The sequence below is a fragment of the Eumetopias jubatus genome, unplaced genomic scaffold (assembly GCF_037043125.1).
Source record: "Eumetopias jubatus isolate StellerSeaLion01/CBP00866 unplaced genomic scaffold, mEumJub1_p1.0 scaffold_17, whole genome shotgun sequence".
NCBI lineage: Eukaryota > Metazoa > Chordata > Mammalia > Carnivora > Otariidae > Eumetopias > Eumetopias jubatus.
Genome location: NW_028274823.1, coordinates 29,038,896 through 29,058,038, shown reverse-complemented (window position 1 = coordinate 29,058,038; position 19,143 = coordinate 29,038,896). Strand labels below are relative to the sequence as shown.

The window sequence follows — 19,143 nt, the reverse complement described above, 5'->3', positions numbered from 1 at the left end:
CTCCACGAGTCCCCGGCTGTATTACAATGAATAACCTTTATTTACTTTCATTAGACTATTAAACACCAGCACAGTCATTTTTTCCCCCTGAAACTCGGAGCAGGGCCCATAAAGCAAATCCGAAGCCTAATTGAGTTCATTTTAATTTCTCTCCGATCACAGCGAATTACTCTGGTGATAAATCAGGGGGCAGCTTCACCCCCAGTAGAAGGCCTAATTTGCAGCTAATTACAAAACTGATTTCTACAGGAAGATCAATACGAGAAGGAATTGGAAATGACGAGGCAATCCTGGCCAGCCAGGGAAGGGAGGGGGCCCTCTGGGGGGGGCCAGGAAGCGGAAGGGAAAAAAACGGACCCGAAAGAGCAGAAAATCAGTTTTAATTTAACGTAATATTAATCAGGACAACTTTTCCTGCTTTGTGCAGGCTCCTGGTCGGCCCAGCTCCGGGGTCTGGCTGAGCGGTGACGGCAATAAAAAGGCAATTACCCGAGTGTTTCGGGCAGGACACCCTTTCAGAGGCAATGACTGGCCCCCTCCCACCCTTCTGTTAGCCATGTGGACTCTCCCCCTCCCCAATTTCATACCCCAGTGCACAGGCAGAGAGCAAGGGGCCCGTGGGGCTGTCTTTGTTTGTTTTTTAAAAAGGGGGCGCCAGCACCCGATCAGCTAGCCCAGCAGTGCCAGGCCAGAGGCCCCACTCGGCCCTTCCCCCAGCTCCTGCCTCGGCCATCATCGTGTCATGGTCCGCCCCTCCTCCCCAAGACTCCAGGGGAATCTGAAAACACCCTTTGCCTCTCAGCAGGGGGGACCCAACTGCTACACTCCGCCCTTGGGGCTTCTTAGGCAGGAGAGGCTTTAGTGGTTTAAAGAGTGCTGGGATCACCACCAATAACTACAGGCTGCACCTCCAGCTTACCCCGAGTCAGGTCTACCCCCCACCCACACAAAACTCTCCATCATCTGCTGAACCTGCCCCTCCCTCGCTCCCCTCCCTCTGCCTGGCCGTCTCCTTCCACCCCATCTGGGAAGGCTCCCCGTTCCTCCTCCCCATCTGCACACGGAGCCCTTTCTCTGCATGTGCATGTGCCTATCAATAGAGAGCGGTCGCTTTTCTCTCTTCTCCCAGGGGAACGAGTACTCCCTCCCAGCCCTGACCCCTGGGCTTGATGAAGTCAAGTCGAGTCTATCTGCATCCACCAACCCCGAGCTGGGCAGCAACGTGTCAGGCACGCAGACATACCCCGTTGTGACCGGTAAGGAGGCTTCTGGGGGGAGGGGGGGCACTGCTTTCAGTAGGGGCACCTCAGCCCATGCCATCTGGGGCCCAGTGTGACCCGTGGGCCCCCTGGCATGGTATCTACAGAGAGAGTGAGCCTCCGAAAACCAGGGTACTTTCTGAATCCTGAACATATGTGTGCAGATGTGAGGAGAAGAAGCTGTGGTCAGGGTCTCTGTGTGCTTCAGCCTGGAAAGGTCAAAGCTAGGAGGAGCTGTTGCTGGTTCCTTCTGCCCATCCTCTCGCCTCTCTCTTTACCTCTTCTCTTGCCTCCACCAAGGTGCCCAGAATTATATGCCTCTTGTGAGGACGTGCACAGAGGAATGCAGAGGGTAAATAGGCCAGGCTGAGGAGAGTGGGGCAGTGTCCAGCCTCCATGCTCCCACACCTCCAAGGCTCCTGGGGGATCTGGCTTCCTCTCCCTCTAGGCAGCCTGGGGAGCTGTGGCTTTGGGCTTCAGGGCACAGCATCCAGCTCTGTGGTTACAGATAAGCACAGTTATCACAGTCCTTCTCCTGCTTCCCAGAGAAACCACTGAGACTGAGGCTTGATTTCAAGGCCAGGCAGGTTCAAGCCAGTCCCACAGTCAAATGCAGGGGAGAGGACAGCTAATCCAGCTGCTCCCGTGGATTCGGAGCAGCAGGGGCAGCTCGAGGGGAAGAAGGCCGAGGTGTGGTGCAGCGAAGGGCCCAGCTAAGGAAGCTCTAGGCCGCAGAGCTGCAGGCTGTGGAAGGCGTCTGGCACTGCAGAAGGGTTTCCGGGCCAGGAAAGTGCCCAAGTGGGAGAAACACACATTGAGGTGTTATTAAAATTCACCTAATTATTCTGGAGACACTAAAGCCAATGTGCCGTTTGTTCCTTGGGAGACAGAATGATTGAGAAGGGTCTCGGTGGGGATTGGGAGACACTGAGGCGTTACCTGCTGAGCGAGGCGGGCGGAGGCGGCCCGGGGACCTGGCAGCAGGGCTGTAGACAGTCAGCATCATAGCTGGTGGCAAAGGCAGGGAGCAAGGCCCTGGTTCTGGCGTGGAGCTGATCTGAGTAGGGCTCAGGCCCGAGCCGGGCTGTGAGTGGCCATCCAGCTTCCACCTGCGGGCTTGGGAGAGCCCTGTCCTTAGCTTTCCCGGGCTCTCCTCAAGGGGTGTCCTGGTACAACAGTTTTCGGCCCAGACAAGGTTGAGCTCTTTTGCTAGGCGATCAGAGATTGAGTTCTGGAAGTGTCAGGGAACCAGATGGGGCTTTTGGGAGTGACAACCTTAGCTGGGTCAGGACATAGCCTATTATTAACTGGCCCTTGACATGAGCCCTCCTTGGCCAACGTGGAAGCTCTCTGAGCTGCTGGGTGTTCTGACCCAAGGCAGAGAGATGGTGCAGGCCAGGCCACGCTTCTCATCTGCTGAGAGTTTCAGTGGCCACTTCCTGAAGGTGGCCCACCCCAGGCTGCTGATGAAAGAGAGCCCAGGAGACTTTTCTCTCATCCCAGCTGTGCTTCTCTGTGCCTGGGGCCACAGTCCAGAAGGCAGGGGCTCCCTGGGGTGGAGAGATGGATCTTCGGGTAGGGTTCCTGCTGCAGGAGAACTCGGGCTGGTGCAGAAAAGTGCCTCCACCTTGAGCATCCCCCACCCGCCTCCCCCCCCCCCCCATGGCCCTGGAACAGTCCCAGCTCAGCCTGGGAACATCTCCGGCTGATCCATCTGGATCCAAGTGTGAGAAAAGTTCATTTCAGACCCAGCTTGACATTCCCAGGTGGCAAGTTAGCACTAACATCTCAATCTGTATGCGACATTTCAATCAAGCGAGGAGTAACAAAAGCAGAACCATTAACATTCGGAGCTGTTCACCAGTGGTAATGACGGGAAACTCGCTCAGAAACTGGAAATTACCAAAAAGAGAAAAGTGTGTGGAGAGGTGGGGGAGGGGAGGTGGGAGGAGGTGGGGGCAGGGAATGAATTTTCTACACTTAGGCCAAGATCCAATGTTTGGATTAATGGTGCCATTACCAGAGAAAGGGCTGCAGATTATGCTCATTCTTAAAATGTTTTTGTTGGCAATTAAATGGCTGCAGTTATTGATCTTTGTTGATTTTATGTCCTCCTAATTTGCATAATCTATTAAAGATGAATGATTCATGATGTGTTTATTATGGGGACAAACAGAATTTGCTGGAGGTATTGTCAAGGTGAGAAACGGGGCAGTGCCCAGAGACTCGATGGGCCACCTCAGGAGTGGGTCCAGCATGGTGGCCTTCGGGCCAGGACTTTGTGGGTAGCGGCAAGCAGTGATGCAAGGACAGCAGACACATAAGAGGTGGACTTGGGCTAGGTTCTTCTAGAAGAATCTTGGCATCTGTGAAAACTTCAAGCACATCTGGCACATGGGCGAGGCTTTGGGTGTATTTGTAGAAATTCCGCTCAAAGATTCTTAAAAAGCTTATTTTGTTGGAGAATATGAAGGACCTTGGTCAAGAACAAAAAGGGGGAGGCTCTTTCCGGCCAGCTGTGTGCTAAACGTGAGGGAGCAGGGAGGTCATCTGTATCCACAGGCTGGCTTGGGCTTGCTAAGGTGTTCAGGGCCCCCTCCTCACCCCCCGTGTCTCAGGCACCCAGCTCATCTTCCTCCCCGGGGACAGGCAGCTGAGGCTGTAAACCTTCAGGGATGAGCCCTGGGGAAACCGGCCTAGCAATGCCCTAGCCCAACCTGGAGAGCTGACCTTATTGATATTCCTGCCACCTCCTGGCACTGGAGGCTGATTTCAAACTTCACCAGCCACTTGATACAGCTGTTCCACAAGGTCAGGACTGAGAGGAGAGAGGAGCCCGGGCTATTGTGTGGAGGGGAGCGTGGGGCCCAGTGAGCCAGGACAGCTCATCACATTGCAAGCAAGGGTGGCTGGCGGCGTCTGCGGCTTGGCCTGATAGTCTCCCCTCCCCACCTTCCATCTTGGAACCAAGGAGAGAGACGGATTTTTTCTGGGTAGTGTTTGCAAGTTCTGCCGAGATTTTAATTTCACTGCATCACAACTCAGCAAGCTGCCAAGTCAAGCTGGTTATTTAAATTTATCACCCACTTTCCCTTCCGCCGCTGGGCTGCTCTAGCTCAGCGGCATCTCTTCTCTCCAGCCCACTGCTCTAGGCTGCTGGTCTGGAACGGAGCCGAGTCTCTCTGAAGTGATAAGGAAAAAGGGACCAGCTACAGGAGAGAGAGGGTTGGGGGTACTCTGGCCCCAGGCCTCCTCAGGTTGGCTGGCGGTGGCTGGTACCTTCTTCTTCTATCAACTTCTTACCCTTCCAGGGGACCCCAGAGGGGGCTGTCATCAACCCCTCAGTAGTCTCAGAGACCTCTGGGCCAGGACTTCAGTGAGGACTCTGGCTCCAACTGTGTGCTGGTGCCTTCAAATCTCCCTTCACTGGAAGAAAAGAGCCCCTCATCCCCATGACCTTCACCTCAACCTCTCCCTTCCTGTGCCTGTCCAGGTCTTCAGCCATACGGGAGCATGAGGGGACACTGGCATCAATGTTGATCTGGGAGAAGATGAGTACTAGTCTCAGGATGCCCCAAGTCCCTTGGAGAGGCGCCTGAGCATTTAGAGAGTCCCTTGGCCTGATGAAAGTCCACCATGAAGGTGAGAGCAGGCTCCCTACCCTGGAGGCCACACGGAGGGAGACAGGGAGTGTGTGGCGGCTCTCCAGGCTAACCCTAGCAGCCCAGGAATCCACCTGTCAGTCCCCGGAGCTACTGCCCTGAGCGGGCTGCCCTGGCCTCCAGTGGGCATTGGCACTGAGCACTGGGAGAGCTTCGTGCGAGGGTAGTTCTTGCCACCCTCCTTTTAGTCCCAGAGAGGTGACGGAGCAATGAGATCCATGTCCAGAAACAAGGCGGGCTCCACTCCCCAAAACACAGCTGGATAAAAATATAACAACAAGAATTGTTAACACAACAAGCAAACCTCACTCTCCAGTGCCAGAAGGAGAGGGAAACTCAAAGCCAGAGCAAGAAGTGAATGACCAGGGGCATTGCACTGGGGGTGGACCCCAACTGGGGGAGACTGCAGTTGTCACACAGCAGATGGAAGCCACGACCTTGAGTCCAAAAGAAGCAGGAAGCTAGAAGTGAGTATTACCCTGTGAAAAGCCAGGAACAGAGCAAGACGCCATCTGTGAAAGGGAAACACACAAATTATCCCAGTGGTCCAGGGAAGCAAGTGAGTGAAAAATTGTCTCCATGAAAAATGGAGCCCCTAAGCCTGACCCTGGTTCAGAGGCCAAATTTATACCTGAGTATGTGGCAGGAACCCCCAGCCAAGAACTGACATAAAAATTTGTCTAGGGTAATAACCCACTCAGAAACCCCAGCAGGAACCAGGGCAAACCTTCTCCGTAGAGGCATTCCCCAACCTAGGGCACATGGGACTCCACCACTAAAGATGAGCTCACGACAAAAAATTACACACCTCATGTGAATACAAGCTATCATGAGGGAGAGTTAGCAGAAGCAAGAAATAGGATGACTAATATCCCCAAGAGCTGGAGATAATAGAACAGTCCAAAAACAAGTATAAAATAAGTATGTTTCATATTCAAAAAAAAAAAAAAAAGATAAAAGTATTAGTTTTGTGTTTATCACGGTTCCAGATCCCACATCCCCTTCCCCACCACAGCTTAGCCAATCTTCAGGTAATAAAAGTTCAAAAGGACAACGAAAGAAGACCACACCTATATATAGCTTACTGTTTTGAGGTTCAGGAGCCTCAGGCAGCCCTGAGAGTAGAGCCTGTTCCCTGCTTATTCAAGCTCCCAGACTCAGGTGTCAGCAGAGAATCTTCCCTTTGGAAAAATGTCTGAACTTTGGAAAGCTAGGGACAAGGAAAATACAGCCCTCCTCAGTGAAGAAAGAGCCTTATTAGCTTCTCTACCCTGGGTGGATGGCAGTGGGGAGATAAGGTGGTTTTATTCAAGAGTTTGGGAGAAACTTCTCTTGATGCCTTAAGACTACAGCTCTGAAGGAATCTATAGCTAAGATCCAGGAGGAGATGTGGATGCTGCCCAAGAGGGGAGAGTGCCCAAGGTGGGGAGAGGGGGCAGAAGCTTCTCCTGGAACCTGGTACATTGAGGGGAAGTCAGTAAGGCAAAGTTCAAAGCTGAAAAGCAGGGCTGACCCCCCAGGTCCTGGAGGCCTGTGAGAACCAACCGCGCAGGCTCAGCTTCTGAGAAAGGGTTGTGAGCCCTCAGAAGCTCAGACCCCTTGCCCAGATCTGGGATGGTCAGCAAAGTGGTCTTTTAGCAGACAGAAGTGTGGATCCTGGGAAACCCTCCTCCTCCTACGCAGGGAGTCCTGAGGACCTCCAGAAACTGCCTCTTTCCTGTAGTTAACAACCCCCTTCCAATGCAACTGCACTTCCCTCCATAAAACAAACAGCTTAGCCCTTGGCCAGCCCCTCCGGGGGAGGAGAGGGCAATAAAGGCTGAGAAATGTTTCTAAAGGAGGCTGGGAGTCTCCTAGCCTTGTCTGTCGGCTCAAAGCCCCTGATTAGCTAGAGGAATTTAGGGCACAGACATCAGACCTCCTCTCCAACCTTGAAAGGAGCGAGCTAGGGCAACTTCTGACATACAACAAGTCAGAGCCCCTTGCTGCGGAGGCCAAACCAAGCCAGAGGGCTTCTCCATGGTACCCATGCGCCCTGGACCCTATACTTAGGCCCAGAAGGCCCAATAGTATGAAGCTAGCTTCCTCCAAACATCCCTGAGGCCTCCAGCCACATCCCCAAGGACCTCCAGCCCCCAGACCTCGGCTCTGATTTAATTACGGGGGCATTTCCATAGCAATGAGACATTGACAGATAATATAGGTGCCCTGGGCCTGCAGCCTAGGGAGTCATTGGATCTGGGCTCTTTCCCTTCCTCCTTTATCCAGTTCACCTTTAGAGGGAAAGGATATTGAAAAGGAACACTAATCCACTCTAGGCCTGGGAGAGTCAGATCGAATTGGAGCAGAATAAAAGCTGTACCACCTCAGTCTCCATCCTAAATCCACATCCATGTTTGTGCTACCAGCCATCCCCGGTGGTGATGGGCTGTGCATCCCAGCAGGGGGCCTTGGACAGAAGCACATGGGGCTGCTAAAGGAGCTGCAGAGGGGAGGAGAGCCATGGGGAAGATGAAGAAGGTCTGAAAGGCTCCTGGGTATTTTAGCAAAGATGCAGTACCATGGTCTTCTAAGCTGAGCTCAGATGTGGCCCATTACCTTGGGCCTTCCTCTTGACTTCTCCCTTCATCTCTTTCCTCCACCCATGATACCAAAAGGCTGAGCACCCCAAATGGACTGTGTGTGCTTAGTCCTCCACACCGCCAGGGCTCACTGATCCATGTAGAGATCAGGGAGAGGGGCCAGTTTTAATATGAATCAAAATATTTTTAAGAAATCAATGATCTCTATTTCAAGTGCATATAGTAGCCAACTCAGGGTAACAAAGGGCTGCCTAATAGAAAGCACTGGGCACCATTTTCATGATTAGCTAGGTTATGGAGAACCTCTCAGCTGCTATATAGATGTTTAGAGATGCTTGGGGTGTCCCAAAGGAGAATTCTCCAAAAGGGGGATCTCCTGGCACTGAGCTTGTTTACTCCATTATTTGGCACTCTCTAAGAAGAAAAGATTGGCTAAGTAAAAGTAAAATCCATCAACTCAGTCTTTTCTGAATGACCAGAAATCCTAAATGGTGGTGTCCCAATGAATATTACAGGTATGCACTGGGACCAAGGGCTCAGAAATGTCTCCCGGTGGCCTCAAAGCCACCTAGGTAAGACCTGAAAGCCTGTTTGCCCCAGAGAGCCAGCCAGCCCCCAAGGGACAGGAAAACCCTCTCTCCCCTGAACACATACACACACTGCCTCCCTAGGGTGATCAGAATCTTTCCTTCCCTGCTATCAGCCTCAGGACAAACAAGCCAGCACTTTTTCAACCCTGAGCTTTGGGAGGCAAGCCCTGCCACCATTGTTACTTCTGAGAGGGCTTTGCTCCCTTCAGCCTGGAATCCTCCCCTCTCCTCCCTGGGCTGCCAGGCAGGGAGGGAGGAAGTCCGAGGGCCCGCTCCCAGAGCAGCCTAATGCTCCAGCAGCTTAAGTGGCCGTTTTCCTTGGGATTAGGGTTTCACTTACACAGAGCGCCTGAAAAACGCTGCGCTTTTGGAAGGATTAGAGCTGACAATTCAGTGCTCTCAGAGAACAAAATAAAGCTGGAGAGGAACTGGGAGACCTGGAGTATCGGGAGACTGTGCAAACAGGCTTAACCTCTGCCCACCCAGCATGAGGGTCTCTGGTGCTTGGAGCCCATCGGTGAGTCGAGCCCAGCCTCCCCAGCGCCGGAGCACCTGCCGACTCCAGTCTCCACTTGTGATATGCTAAAGGAGCTAGAGAAGGCTGCTTGGAGAAGTGAAGGAGGAGAGGGCTGGGATGTCCTCCCCTCTCTCTGAGCGTCAGTTTCCTTCTCTAGAAGATAGCCAGACTCCCTTTCAGGCTTCTGAAAATGTGATACTCGCCAACACTCCCTAGCCTTCTCCCAGGATCCGGAGGCTGTGGCTCCATCCACAGTCCAGATGAGTTAAAAGGAAGCCACTTCTTGGGGGGTCCCAGGGCAGCAGGCGACCATGGCCCAGATGAGGGCAGTGTGCTGGAAGGAAGGAGAAGGGGTGGGAAAAGCATAACTGGTTATACACAGCTGGTTGGCTGACAGGGTGCAGACCTTCCTGAGCCCACACAGATCCGGGCAGCATCCCTGCCTAGGACACAGCAGGGACGAAAGGTCCAGCTGTGTGGGAAGCAAGATCAGCTAGGAGAGCAGCCACCTGAGCTGCGGGCACAGCCCCCTCTGCTGGAACCCAGAGCAGGCAAGGCTCAGGATGAAGAGCTCTGGGGCCAACCCAGTGCCTGGGGCTGGGGGCTCTCACGCAGGCACCTCTGCGCCGCCCCCCCCCCCGCCATAGAAACCTTGGGGAGGATTCAGAAACATGGGAAATAAGAAACAAAATGAAACATGTAGAAAACTCTTTTCCTCTCCTTTAAAAGCAGCTTTTACAGATTTAAAGTTTGTTACTTCAGTGTATTATGTAAACTTGGATTGGTCATAAAGTGATCATAATTGGTATAGTCAATGTAAATGTACAGTGTAAGTAGGCAGTAATTACAAATTTAATAGCTATATTCTTGGAAGTATTATAAATGCTTGTGTCAAATGCAGGCCCAGACTGCCAACCTTGGAGCAATCTAATGTCTTCATCTTCACTACCTTATGAGAAGCGGACAAAACTTGAGAATAGGATAGTAAAACAAGAGTTATGTTTTCTGGCCTTAGGGTCCTCCATAGTGTCAAGTGGATAGCAGAAGTGCTCATTTTCAGAGAACGATGCTGAGGAAAAGCATCTCTACACTCACTGAATAGAACTTTTGCTGTATAAATCTATGTCTAATAAGTCTTGTGGTCTGAGTCATCACCAGGCCAGAGCATCTCTGCCGCTTTGGCGACTGCCTTTTTACTATTTCCTGGGTCTTATGGATGCTGACATTTTCCTCACTTGCGATGAGCCTCTCTGCTCCTTCACCTGTTATTTTGCTTTTCTTTGTATGAGCAGACTTGTCTATTGGTACAATTCAAGTACATTTAAACAAATCGGTGTCTTTCTTATGCCAAAGAACAGGTTCTTTTGGTTTGTTATAAATCCTGTTTATCCATGTTCGAGTCATGAATACTTTTGAGAGTATGACAAAAGCCGTCTAGATATTATATACGTGTACCTATAACGTTCGGTGTATGGCTTTATATGGACGCTGTGAAGCGCATCCATGGAGTCCTACGGAATCAGTGAACCCCAGTTTAAAATCCTTGCTGTAGAAAATGGAAAAACCTGAAGCATGCAAGCAACAAGAAGCAACAAGATGTTGTTTTAGGAAGGATTCACTTAGCATAATCCCAGATTACTCTCCTGGACCAAATACCTATTTTCTGAGTTTATAATATTCGAGGATGTCATTCTAGAATCAGTTCCCAAGTATACTGCTTGTTCTATTCATCCAGATTCTGCCATCTACTATCTGTGGAATCTTGAACATAATACTTAGTCCCTCTGAGTTTCGGTTTTTCATCTATATAGTGGGGATTAAAAACGGATCAACGTCATTGGTTGATACGAGAATTAAAAGAGATAAGACATAGAAAATATTTAGGATGGTGCCTAGCTGTAGTAGGTGCCCAGTGAAGGCTAGCTAGTCTAGCTTAAGTAGAAACGCAACTCTGTCCTTGAGTCTTAGAGCTGACAAAACAGCATAAATTATCTGGTGACTGAAATTTTCCAATTTCTTAATAAAGTCATTCCCTTTGCTGTTCTCTGTACTTGTAAGAGGAACTGCACTTAGATTCTCCAAAACAGTTGATTTGATCTGGCCCATTTGGTAAGGAATGTCTGACAAAAGTGCACTGTCTGATTCAGATGCAGTGATTGCTGTAGAAATTGGCTGTAGACTCTTCAGGGATTTCCGCAGTTGAACTGAGAAGACATCCTCATCAAGTACAGTGCTTCTAACACTTCTGGGTACTTTAAGATTCTCAACCACTACTGTTTCTTGAAGAGCCTCTTTGTTTTTTAGAAAACTCTCCAAGGAGATTAATACTCCACCCCATGGAGTTTTACTACAGACTTTCGGTGTCAGTATTTTATTCTTTATGTCCTGTTTTTCTTGCCTCGTCTTAATGACGACAGTGACGATAGGAGATTTTTGCTTGTTGGGTGACTTCTTTTCCTTTCCTTCAGCCCTTTTGGGGATTATCTGGCTTCATGTTGTCATTCAAAGGCAGTGTGAGACAGACATAGCTTCAAACGTGGGCTCTCTCGTTTACTAGCCCTGTGGCCATGAGGACGCCATTATGCCTTTGCGGCTCCATTTTCTCAACTTGGAGACAAGGAGGTTAGACAGATCATCTCAAAGACTTGTCCATCTTTAAAACTTTGTGATCTTAGGAAGCACGTCTCCCACATGAAATGCCCATCCCCCTGGTAATATGTGGGTTTTTGTTTTTGTTTTTATCCATTTGTGATTCTTGGTGCTGTTGTCACGTTACCGGCATTGTGGGTGAGCAAAACACCTTGCTGCTTCCTGTCTTCTTTTGGGCGGCACATACTTTGTAACTGATGTATTTTGCCATGTTCCTGTTTTCTCCTCTTTCTGTGCTTTTGCTTGTTTGTTTTTAGGGGGTGGTTGTGCTTACAGTTTTAGAACCCGTCTCCACTCCCCTCTGTCCATCCGTCTGCAGTGCTCTGTTGATTCTTCCTTGCACACATTCCATTACACATTCATATCTCTCACTAAAAGAGGCTTGCTCCAAGAATGCTGCTGGGCAAATGGTATGATGGTCTTAGTAATTTGAAAACTTCCTGCAGTATGTGTTTTCCATTATTGACAATGGTGTTCCAGAAGAATATATGGCTCTGGCAAGAGTTTGGTCAATTTTTTCCTCCTCTTCAGGTGTCCCCTGTGTACTAATGAAGCCATTGAGAGTGCTTTGTATGCGGTGGCTTGCGCCTCTCTTGGTTCAGGGGTCCTGACAGGCACCTCTTTATGGTGATGCTGATGTCACAGGATAGAATAGCACGGCTGTGTGCCGAACACCGGGAAGCATGTATGCTTCTTCCTCATCGTGGGCCTCTTCTCTCACATTTTAAAAATGTCTGAATAGCACTTCCCGGATTCAGTTTCTTAACCAGAATTTAGAAATGTGTCTTTCAGCAAACAGTTCTCGGGGCAACTTGCAGCAAGCAGAAGTTTCTGTATGCCGCAGGTTAGCCTGACTGTTTTGCGAGAGGAAAAGCTGAGAGGAAATAAACATCACGATAGGGTAACTCCAGGTTAGCTGGAGACACCTTTCTAGGGCATCTGGCCTTTCTTCCTCTCTCCTGAAGCCAGGTAGGGAATTGTATGACAAAACCTTAGATTACAAGGAATTCATGTGTGACAGGCTATAGGAACCAGGAGGATGAAAATCAGAATTCAGGTGCATTTAAATTCCTGTGTTTTTTTTTTTAAAGAAAGAAGAATACTTCTTTCTCTGGATGCTTTGTAGGCATTAAGGTCACAGGACCAAGAGGAACTGCGTTTCTAGATCTTTTTTAATTGCAAAACCTCTGCCTCTTCCCTAACTCTCCTCTGTCTTGGGGCCTTTTGACCAACAAACGCCATATGATTAATCTCTCAAGGAATTGATAGATATTGCTGTCCTTGTCCACTTCAGACCCACTCCACTGAGAGATGGGCAGGAGGAGTGAAACTTTTATTAACAATAGAAGTCAGTGAAAGAAAGCCCACAACAGAGCAGATGCAGATTCTCTCTTCTGTCTCCCTGGGAGTCTGAAGTGATCTCTTGTCTGAGGGTTCTGCCCTGTTGTCTGTTCTTGAGTTTTAGGAAATGTAAAATCTTCGCTATATTAGACAGGTATAGAGGAGAACCATTCTATTTCATGATAAAACTGAGTCACAATAAGTCACTGTCATCTCTTCCCATCTTATAAAAATTCATAATCCCTGTTCAAACTGTTTTTAGAGAAAAAGCAGATTTCAGCATTTATGTTTTGTCCCAGCCTTTACCTCTTCGAAGGAGACCAACACACATGAAACAGTGAGAAAACAGTACAACCCACCTGGAATTGGCTATAAGTGCAATAAAGTGATAGAGAACCAATCAGTAAAGTATTTACTGAGCATCATTTATTGATTTCTCAACTACGCAAGACAGAGCAGAAGACGGAACCCTGCCCTCAGTTTGATTATGGTCTATTTGAGGAGGCAAGCCATAATATGATACAGGTCCAATGCCTTACGGAATGTAATGACATGGTCAACCATGCAGCACAGACACTCTAGAAGTTTAGAAGAAAGAAACTTCCCTGATGGGTAGAATGGTAGGCATTTTAAGGCTTGAGTTGGAAAGAGAGGGGAAACTATGAGGAAGAAGAAAATGATACAGCAAAAGCACAGAGAGGTTCCACAGCACACATGCCTGTGAAAACAGTCCAACCAAACCAGGCGGAGTGAGAGTCAGAGCTGAGAAAGATGGGGAGAGTACCCCGGAGGCTTTGGAAGGCTGGCAGAGTGTAGATTCCAGCTGTGGACTACAGAGAATCAGTGGTGGTTTTCACAAGGGAAGTGATATGTTGAAAGCAACATTTCATGAGGACTGGCCAGGCAGCCACACCTGGGCTAGACCGGAGGGGCAAGAATGTGCAGGCAGGGAATACAAGCAAGAGCACTGTTGCGGCAGACCAAGGGCTTGTGCTCAGGAGCTGAGCTCTGGAGGCTGTAGACGAAATGGAGATGGGGCCAATGTAACAGACGTTGCTAAGGGTAATTGGTAACACTTGGTGACTGACTTCATCCAGAGGGGAAGGACGCAGGCTATATCAAGAAGGATTTCAGGGCGCCTGGGTGGCTCAGTCAGTTAAGCATCTGACTCTTGATTTCGGCTCAGGTCATGATCTCAGGGTTCTTCAGGGTCATGAGATCGAGCCCTGTGTTGGATTGGGAGTGGAGCCTGCTTAAGAGTCTCTCTCTCATGCTCCCTCTGCCCCCTCCGGGCACACACACACACACACACATACACACACACACACACACACACACCCAGCTCACAAGTGCTCTCTCTCAAAACAAAAGAAGGATTCCAAAGTTTTTTGGTTTGGTGATCTTCAGGAAGTTCTTCAACACACCTGATTGGGGGGAAGATGAGTTGGCTTTTATCCCCATTAGGTTTGAGGTGACAATGGGACAGCTGATGAAAATGTTGGGGCGCCTGGGTGGCTCAGTCGATTAAGCGTCTGCCTTCAGCTCAGGTCATGATTCCAGGGTCCTGGGATCGAGTCCCGCATTGGGCTCCTTGCTCTGCAGGGAGCCTGCTTCTCCCTCTCCCTCTGCCTGCCATTCCCTCTCCTTGTGATCTCTCTCTCTCTCTTTCTCTCTCTCTCACTCTCTCACTCTCTCTGTGTCAAATAAATAGATAAAATCTTTTTTAAAAAAAGAAAATGTTCAGCACGCAGCTGGAGATACAAAAAGCTGAGCTGAAGCTCTGTATACTTAGGGAAAGATAAATCACTCAGATGTGTTAAGGGAGGAGTGAGGAAACTCAGGTCTCAGAAAAGTAGGAGATGAGGTGAAATTCAAGGAGAGAGTGGCAAGGAGAGCAGGGGGCGCTTTGGAATAGCCATAGGGAGGATGAAGACTAGGGCAACTGATGAAAAGAAAATGAGCCGGGCCAAATATGTATAGTTCTGTGACTTCCCCCAGCCACACTTTGCCTTCTCAGGGCCAGACAGAGGCACTAGGGTGGGAGAGTGGCGCAGGCTGAGGAGGATAAGGGGGCTCTGGAGAGGATAAATGGTACCCAGGAGAGCATCACATTGTCTCTAGGGCATGGAAGTGTGGGAGAGGGAAGAGGGCAAATTATTGTCATTAAAGATGGGGGCATAAATTGCAAGGCAGGTGGTGATCCCTTCGTGGCGCTGGAGGGGACAGGCAAGGAAAGGAGGCCATTCAGGTGTAGCTGTGTCCCAGAGATGTCTGTGGCCTAGGGTGGCTCCCTAATATTGGCTTGCTTTACCTTCACTCCAGGACACTGCTAAGGAAAGCCCTGCCTCCCACCCTCCAGACTCTGGCTAGCAGAAGTTTCCAGGGACAGAAGTCCAGCAGCTCGTGGGGGGAGCAGGTTCTGCTCATTGGAGCTTTATCTGATCCACTTGAACTGTTGGCTCAAAGCTCCTGGTTTTCACTTAAGGGATAGTTTTCTATCATTTAAATGCTATAAACACTAACAGCAAAATAGCCCACTGACTGCACAGCCCCCCTCCCCCCACTCTCCACACCTGCCAGGCTCAGCACCTGCAGCTCTACCTAGAAAGGACAAGGAAGACCCATCAGCCCCAGTATGGGTGGAGGTGGGGGTATCCTCCAAGCCTGAAGGAAAGATGGGGTGCTAGAGAGGTGAGCAAGATGATAGAGGTCCATTTGGCTACTGGAGAAACCACAGCTGAATGTCTGGCCTGAGAGGAGGAATAAAAGCAGGTCATCTCCCTCCCTTCTCCGTCTGCGTTTGGGCTATGAAGAGACACAAGCAAGGGGAAACACATACGCACATAAACGCGCACGGAGAGACGCAAAGCGCTACGCAGAGCAGAGGTGCGCAGTCGAACACAGGGCACTTAAGTAACAAGCTTAAACACGTGTAAAGGCCGGACCTGCTCATTCAGATATTCTCCCACATGTCTGCACACAGCTCTTTCCTCTCCAAGACTTTCCTTCCCACGAAGTACCCTGGTGTGAGCAGAGAGGCAGGCCTCTCTCTTCCAGGCCTCACCCCTTCCCCTTTGTGTTTTTCCAGGTCGTGACATGGCGAGCACCACCCTGCCTGGTTACCCCCCTCACGTGCCCCCCACTGGCCAGGGAAGCTACCCCACCTCCACCCTGGCAGGAATGGTGCCTGGTAGGTGACAATGCTGCAGCTGCCTAATTTAGGTGGGGGTGACTAAATTGTGGGTGAGCTGCTGAGTGGTCTGTAGTCTGAGGCTGCGGGTGGGGGGAGACCCAGCGTCCCTTCCCGCCCAAACCATTGCTGTTCCATCCCTCTCTCTCCTTAGAGGCTGCAGTTGGTCCCTCATCCTCCCTCATGAGCAACCCAGGGAGGGAGTTTGCAGAAGTGGCTCCTGTGTGCACCCCAGTGTATGTCATGCCCCCTCCACAGTGCCCACCCACCTGAGCCTGTGCCTGGGGAGCACTCAGCCTCAGCTCCTCTCTCCAGTGCCCCAGCCCACTCCCAGCCAGCTGACACTGCTTGGAAGAGCCTGCCCTGGTTTCCATGGAAACTTGGAGCCAAGAACCATTTCCAGGGGCATTGTCAGTCACTCAGACAAAGCCACCCTGGTCCATACCAACCCACAGGGAAAACCAGTGGGGGGAACTGACCCCACCCCAGGGAGAAGAGGGAGCTAGTCCCTGAGGAAAGAGGAACAGAGGACAGGCTATAGCTGGACCCAGAGAGACATTGGCTCCAGAGAGACAAGCTAGAGCACCACGTCTCCTCAGAGGTACCGGGGCCTTCATTGCTCCTGAGGAGTTGGGTCTGGACTGTGTGGATCAGAGAGGAGGAGGCCAGACTTTGGGTCTGAGGACTGCAGCTGGACGTTGTGCTCCTCCCAACCTCTCACCCCTGTTTGGGAGCTGGGCTTGAAGCCAGAGAGCTGAAGGTTCTATTCGCAGAAACGCCAAAACCCTCTTGTCTTAAAGAGGGTGAGACTCGCTGGGCCTGCAGCCCACTCCTGCTGGTGGCCCTCCCCTGACGCACAGCCCCCATGGTGGGGGAGGATAGAAGAGGGTGACTAGCCCCATTCCTGGATGTCCATCCAGGGACAGCCCTGGCTAAGCAGAGCTTGAGGGGGATATGGGCGTTGGCAAAGGGGGAGACTGCCGCCGCCGCCGGGTGCTGTACCACAGGGGCTGAAGGGAGTTAGAGGGACTGGCTAAGGAGAGCTGGGAGGTGTGGGTGAGGGGATTTCTGCCCAGATCTGGAGTGGGGGTAGAAGTGTTGGGGACAAGGAGATTCTTCTGGGAAAGTCCCAGCAGTGAGCAGGTGGAGGCTGGAGAAGGTCTTAGAGAGGTGGGGGTGAGGGAGGGGGTGTCTGCAAGGAGGTGGGGATGAGGGGAGCTCATGGTGGCAAGGGGGGAGTCGTTAAACAGAATCTAGTGCTGATGAGGAAATTACACTTGTTTCATTAGCGATGGGGAAGGAGATAGCTCAGTTCCTCTTGGTCACAGTTGAGCTCAGAAGCTCATTATCCTGCTGCACGCATGCTTTCCCTCCTCGTCAATAAACAGGCTTTCCAGTGGCTGCATCCCCCACCCCCACCCCAGTTCCCTCTCAGAGAGGGGCCCCTTCTCCTCTACTTAACCCGCGGTTAGGGATCACTGTAAACAGTCTGGGGTCATCACACAGGAGAAAGGGCGAGGGGGAAACCCGGAGGCCTGGCCTTTCTCCCGCGGAGGGAGGGAAGCAGCTTCCAACAGCTCCCAGCCCACGGGGCCCCGGGCTAACCGCTCGCGGACCGGCGGGCAGTCCACCTGCTTCGCACCGCCTCCTTCTCCTGCTGCGTGGCCCGAGTACCGAATCTCTCGAGGGAAAGGCGGGAGAGGGGTGTTTCCCAGCAGAGCCCCCACCCCTTGCGTTGGCACCGTGCTGAGATGCCATTCTTAGGACTTTCTGGGACAAAGTGTCCCGAGGGCCTTCCTTCGCCACCTTCCCCCCCGCTTCCACCCCGTGGGGCTATGGCTCCTAGAGCCAGAGTGTCCACTAAAAAGGCCCTGGCCCCCAAAGCAGCGGGGTAGACGCGCTGGGACCCCCCCCAACAAACCCCGGGTGGTCCGGAGCGCCTCCTCGGGGGAGCCCCAAGCCCCCAGGCCCGTGTCCGTGCTTCTGCACCCTCCCCACCATGGGCTCTCCCCACGCAGACCCGGTGGATTGCTCTGCCTCCGTCTGCCCTCACGCCCTTGGCGGGCATTGCTCTGCCCGCGGCACCTGCACCTCGGACCCGGGGGAGGCCGCTGGCCGGGCACGTCGGGTCCGCCCCGGCGTTGCGCGTGTCTGATCCCCACTCCACCACCCTCCCGCAGGGAGCGAGTTCTCCGGCAACCCGTACAGCCACCCCCAGTACACGGCCTACAACGAGGCTTGGAGATTCAGCAACCCCGCCTTACTAAGTGAGTACGCCACCTGGCTGGTCGGCGGCTCAGCACGTCAGCCCGCGCGGGCCAGCTCGGCCGGGCTGCTTCCGACGCCGGGCCGACTCCCCGCGACCCAACCTTCGGGTGCCGGGCGGGCGGGCTCGTTAGTGCAGCACTGAGGTCCGGGATCCCTTGAGGACGCCCGCGCCTCCTGCCCCTTCCCTCCTTTTCTCTCCCTCCCCCGGGGCTAGCAGGCTCTGCGCCGCCCCCCCACCCTCGGTCCCTCTGGAAGGTCCCCACTCGGGCGGCGGCGGTCACCGATCGATCGGGTCCCTCTCCCACCGGTGAATGAACCTCTCCCGGGGGCGACCGGCCCCGTAGCCCAACCAAGGTGTCCCTGCCCCGATCCCGCCAGACCCCAGCCCCGGGAGGTCTTTGCTTTTCTTTCCTTTTTTGTTCTCCTGTTTGTGCTCTCACCCAGCCCATTCTTCTCCTGTGTTAACTTCCAGGTTCCCCTTATTATTATAGTGCCGCCCCCCGGGGCTCCGCCCCTGCCGCTGCTGCCGCTGCCTATGACCGCCACTAGTTACCGCGGGGACCACATCAAGCTTCAGGCCGACAGCTTCGGCCTCCACATCGTCCCCGTCTGACCGCCCACCCCGGAGGGAGGGAGGACCGACGCGACGCGATGCCTCCCGGCCGCCGCCCCAGCCCCACCCCCATCCCAGGAGCCCTGCAGCCCTTCACACCACACCCCGTCGAAGGCCGGACAGGACAGGTGGAGCCGCGGGCGGGACCCTCAGGCCCGGGCCCGCCGCCCCCAACCCCGCCCGCCGCCCCTCCCCGCCTGCCTGGACCGCGCGGCGGCGAGAGGAGGGCGCACCCCAGCTCGCCCGGCCTTGGCCCGAGCCGACCGCGGAGCCGACCAGCCACGCCGCCAGACCCTGGCCCGGCCCGCCGCTGCGCGCGGGGGACACGTTTCTGTGACACACAATCAGCACGGACTGCAGCGCGGCCCAGCCCCCGGAGCAGCCGGTCTCGGACGCTCTGGCGCCGGGAGGTTTCGCTGGAGGCACTGGGCGAAGGAAATTAAGAACAAAACGATTTTCTGCAGAAGGAGGA

At 52.6% G+C, this 19,143-nt stretch overlaps 1 protein-coding gene across 7 annotated transcripts in view; it reads left to right on the top strand.

The window, feature by feature from the left end:
• PAX2 (paired box 2) overlaps window positions 1-18,685 on the top strand; it is an 83,096-nt gene extending 64,411 nt beyond the window's left edge. For 3 of the 7 annotated variants that reach the window (XM_088020182.1, XM_028098782.2, XM_028098784.2), the window contains 4 exons: window positions 1,130-1,256; window positions 15,689-15,790; window positions 17,971-18,057; window positions 18,550-18,685. In XM_088020182.1, the coding sequence (XP_087876308.1) occupies window positions 1,130-1,256; window positions 15,689-15,790; window positions 17,971-18,057; window positions 18,550-18,671 (438 nt within the window). In that variant the 3' untranslated portion in view covers window positions 18,672-18,685. Of the gene's footprint in view, window positions 1-1,129; window positions 1,257-15,688; window positions 15,791-15,944; window positions 16,031-17,970; window positions 18,058-18,530 lie in introns of those variants that run through there. The other 4 variants (XM_028098781.2, XM_088020183.1, XM_028098780.2 and 1 more) reach the window with 2 other exon arrangements.
• The last annotated feature ends 458 nt before the right edge of the window (window positions 18,686-19,143 follow it).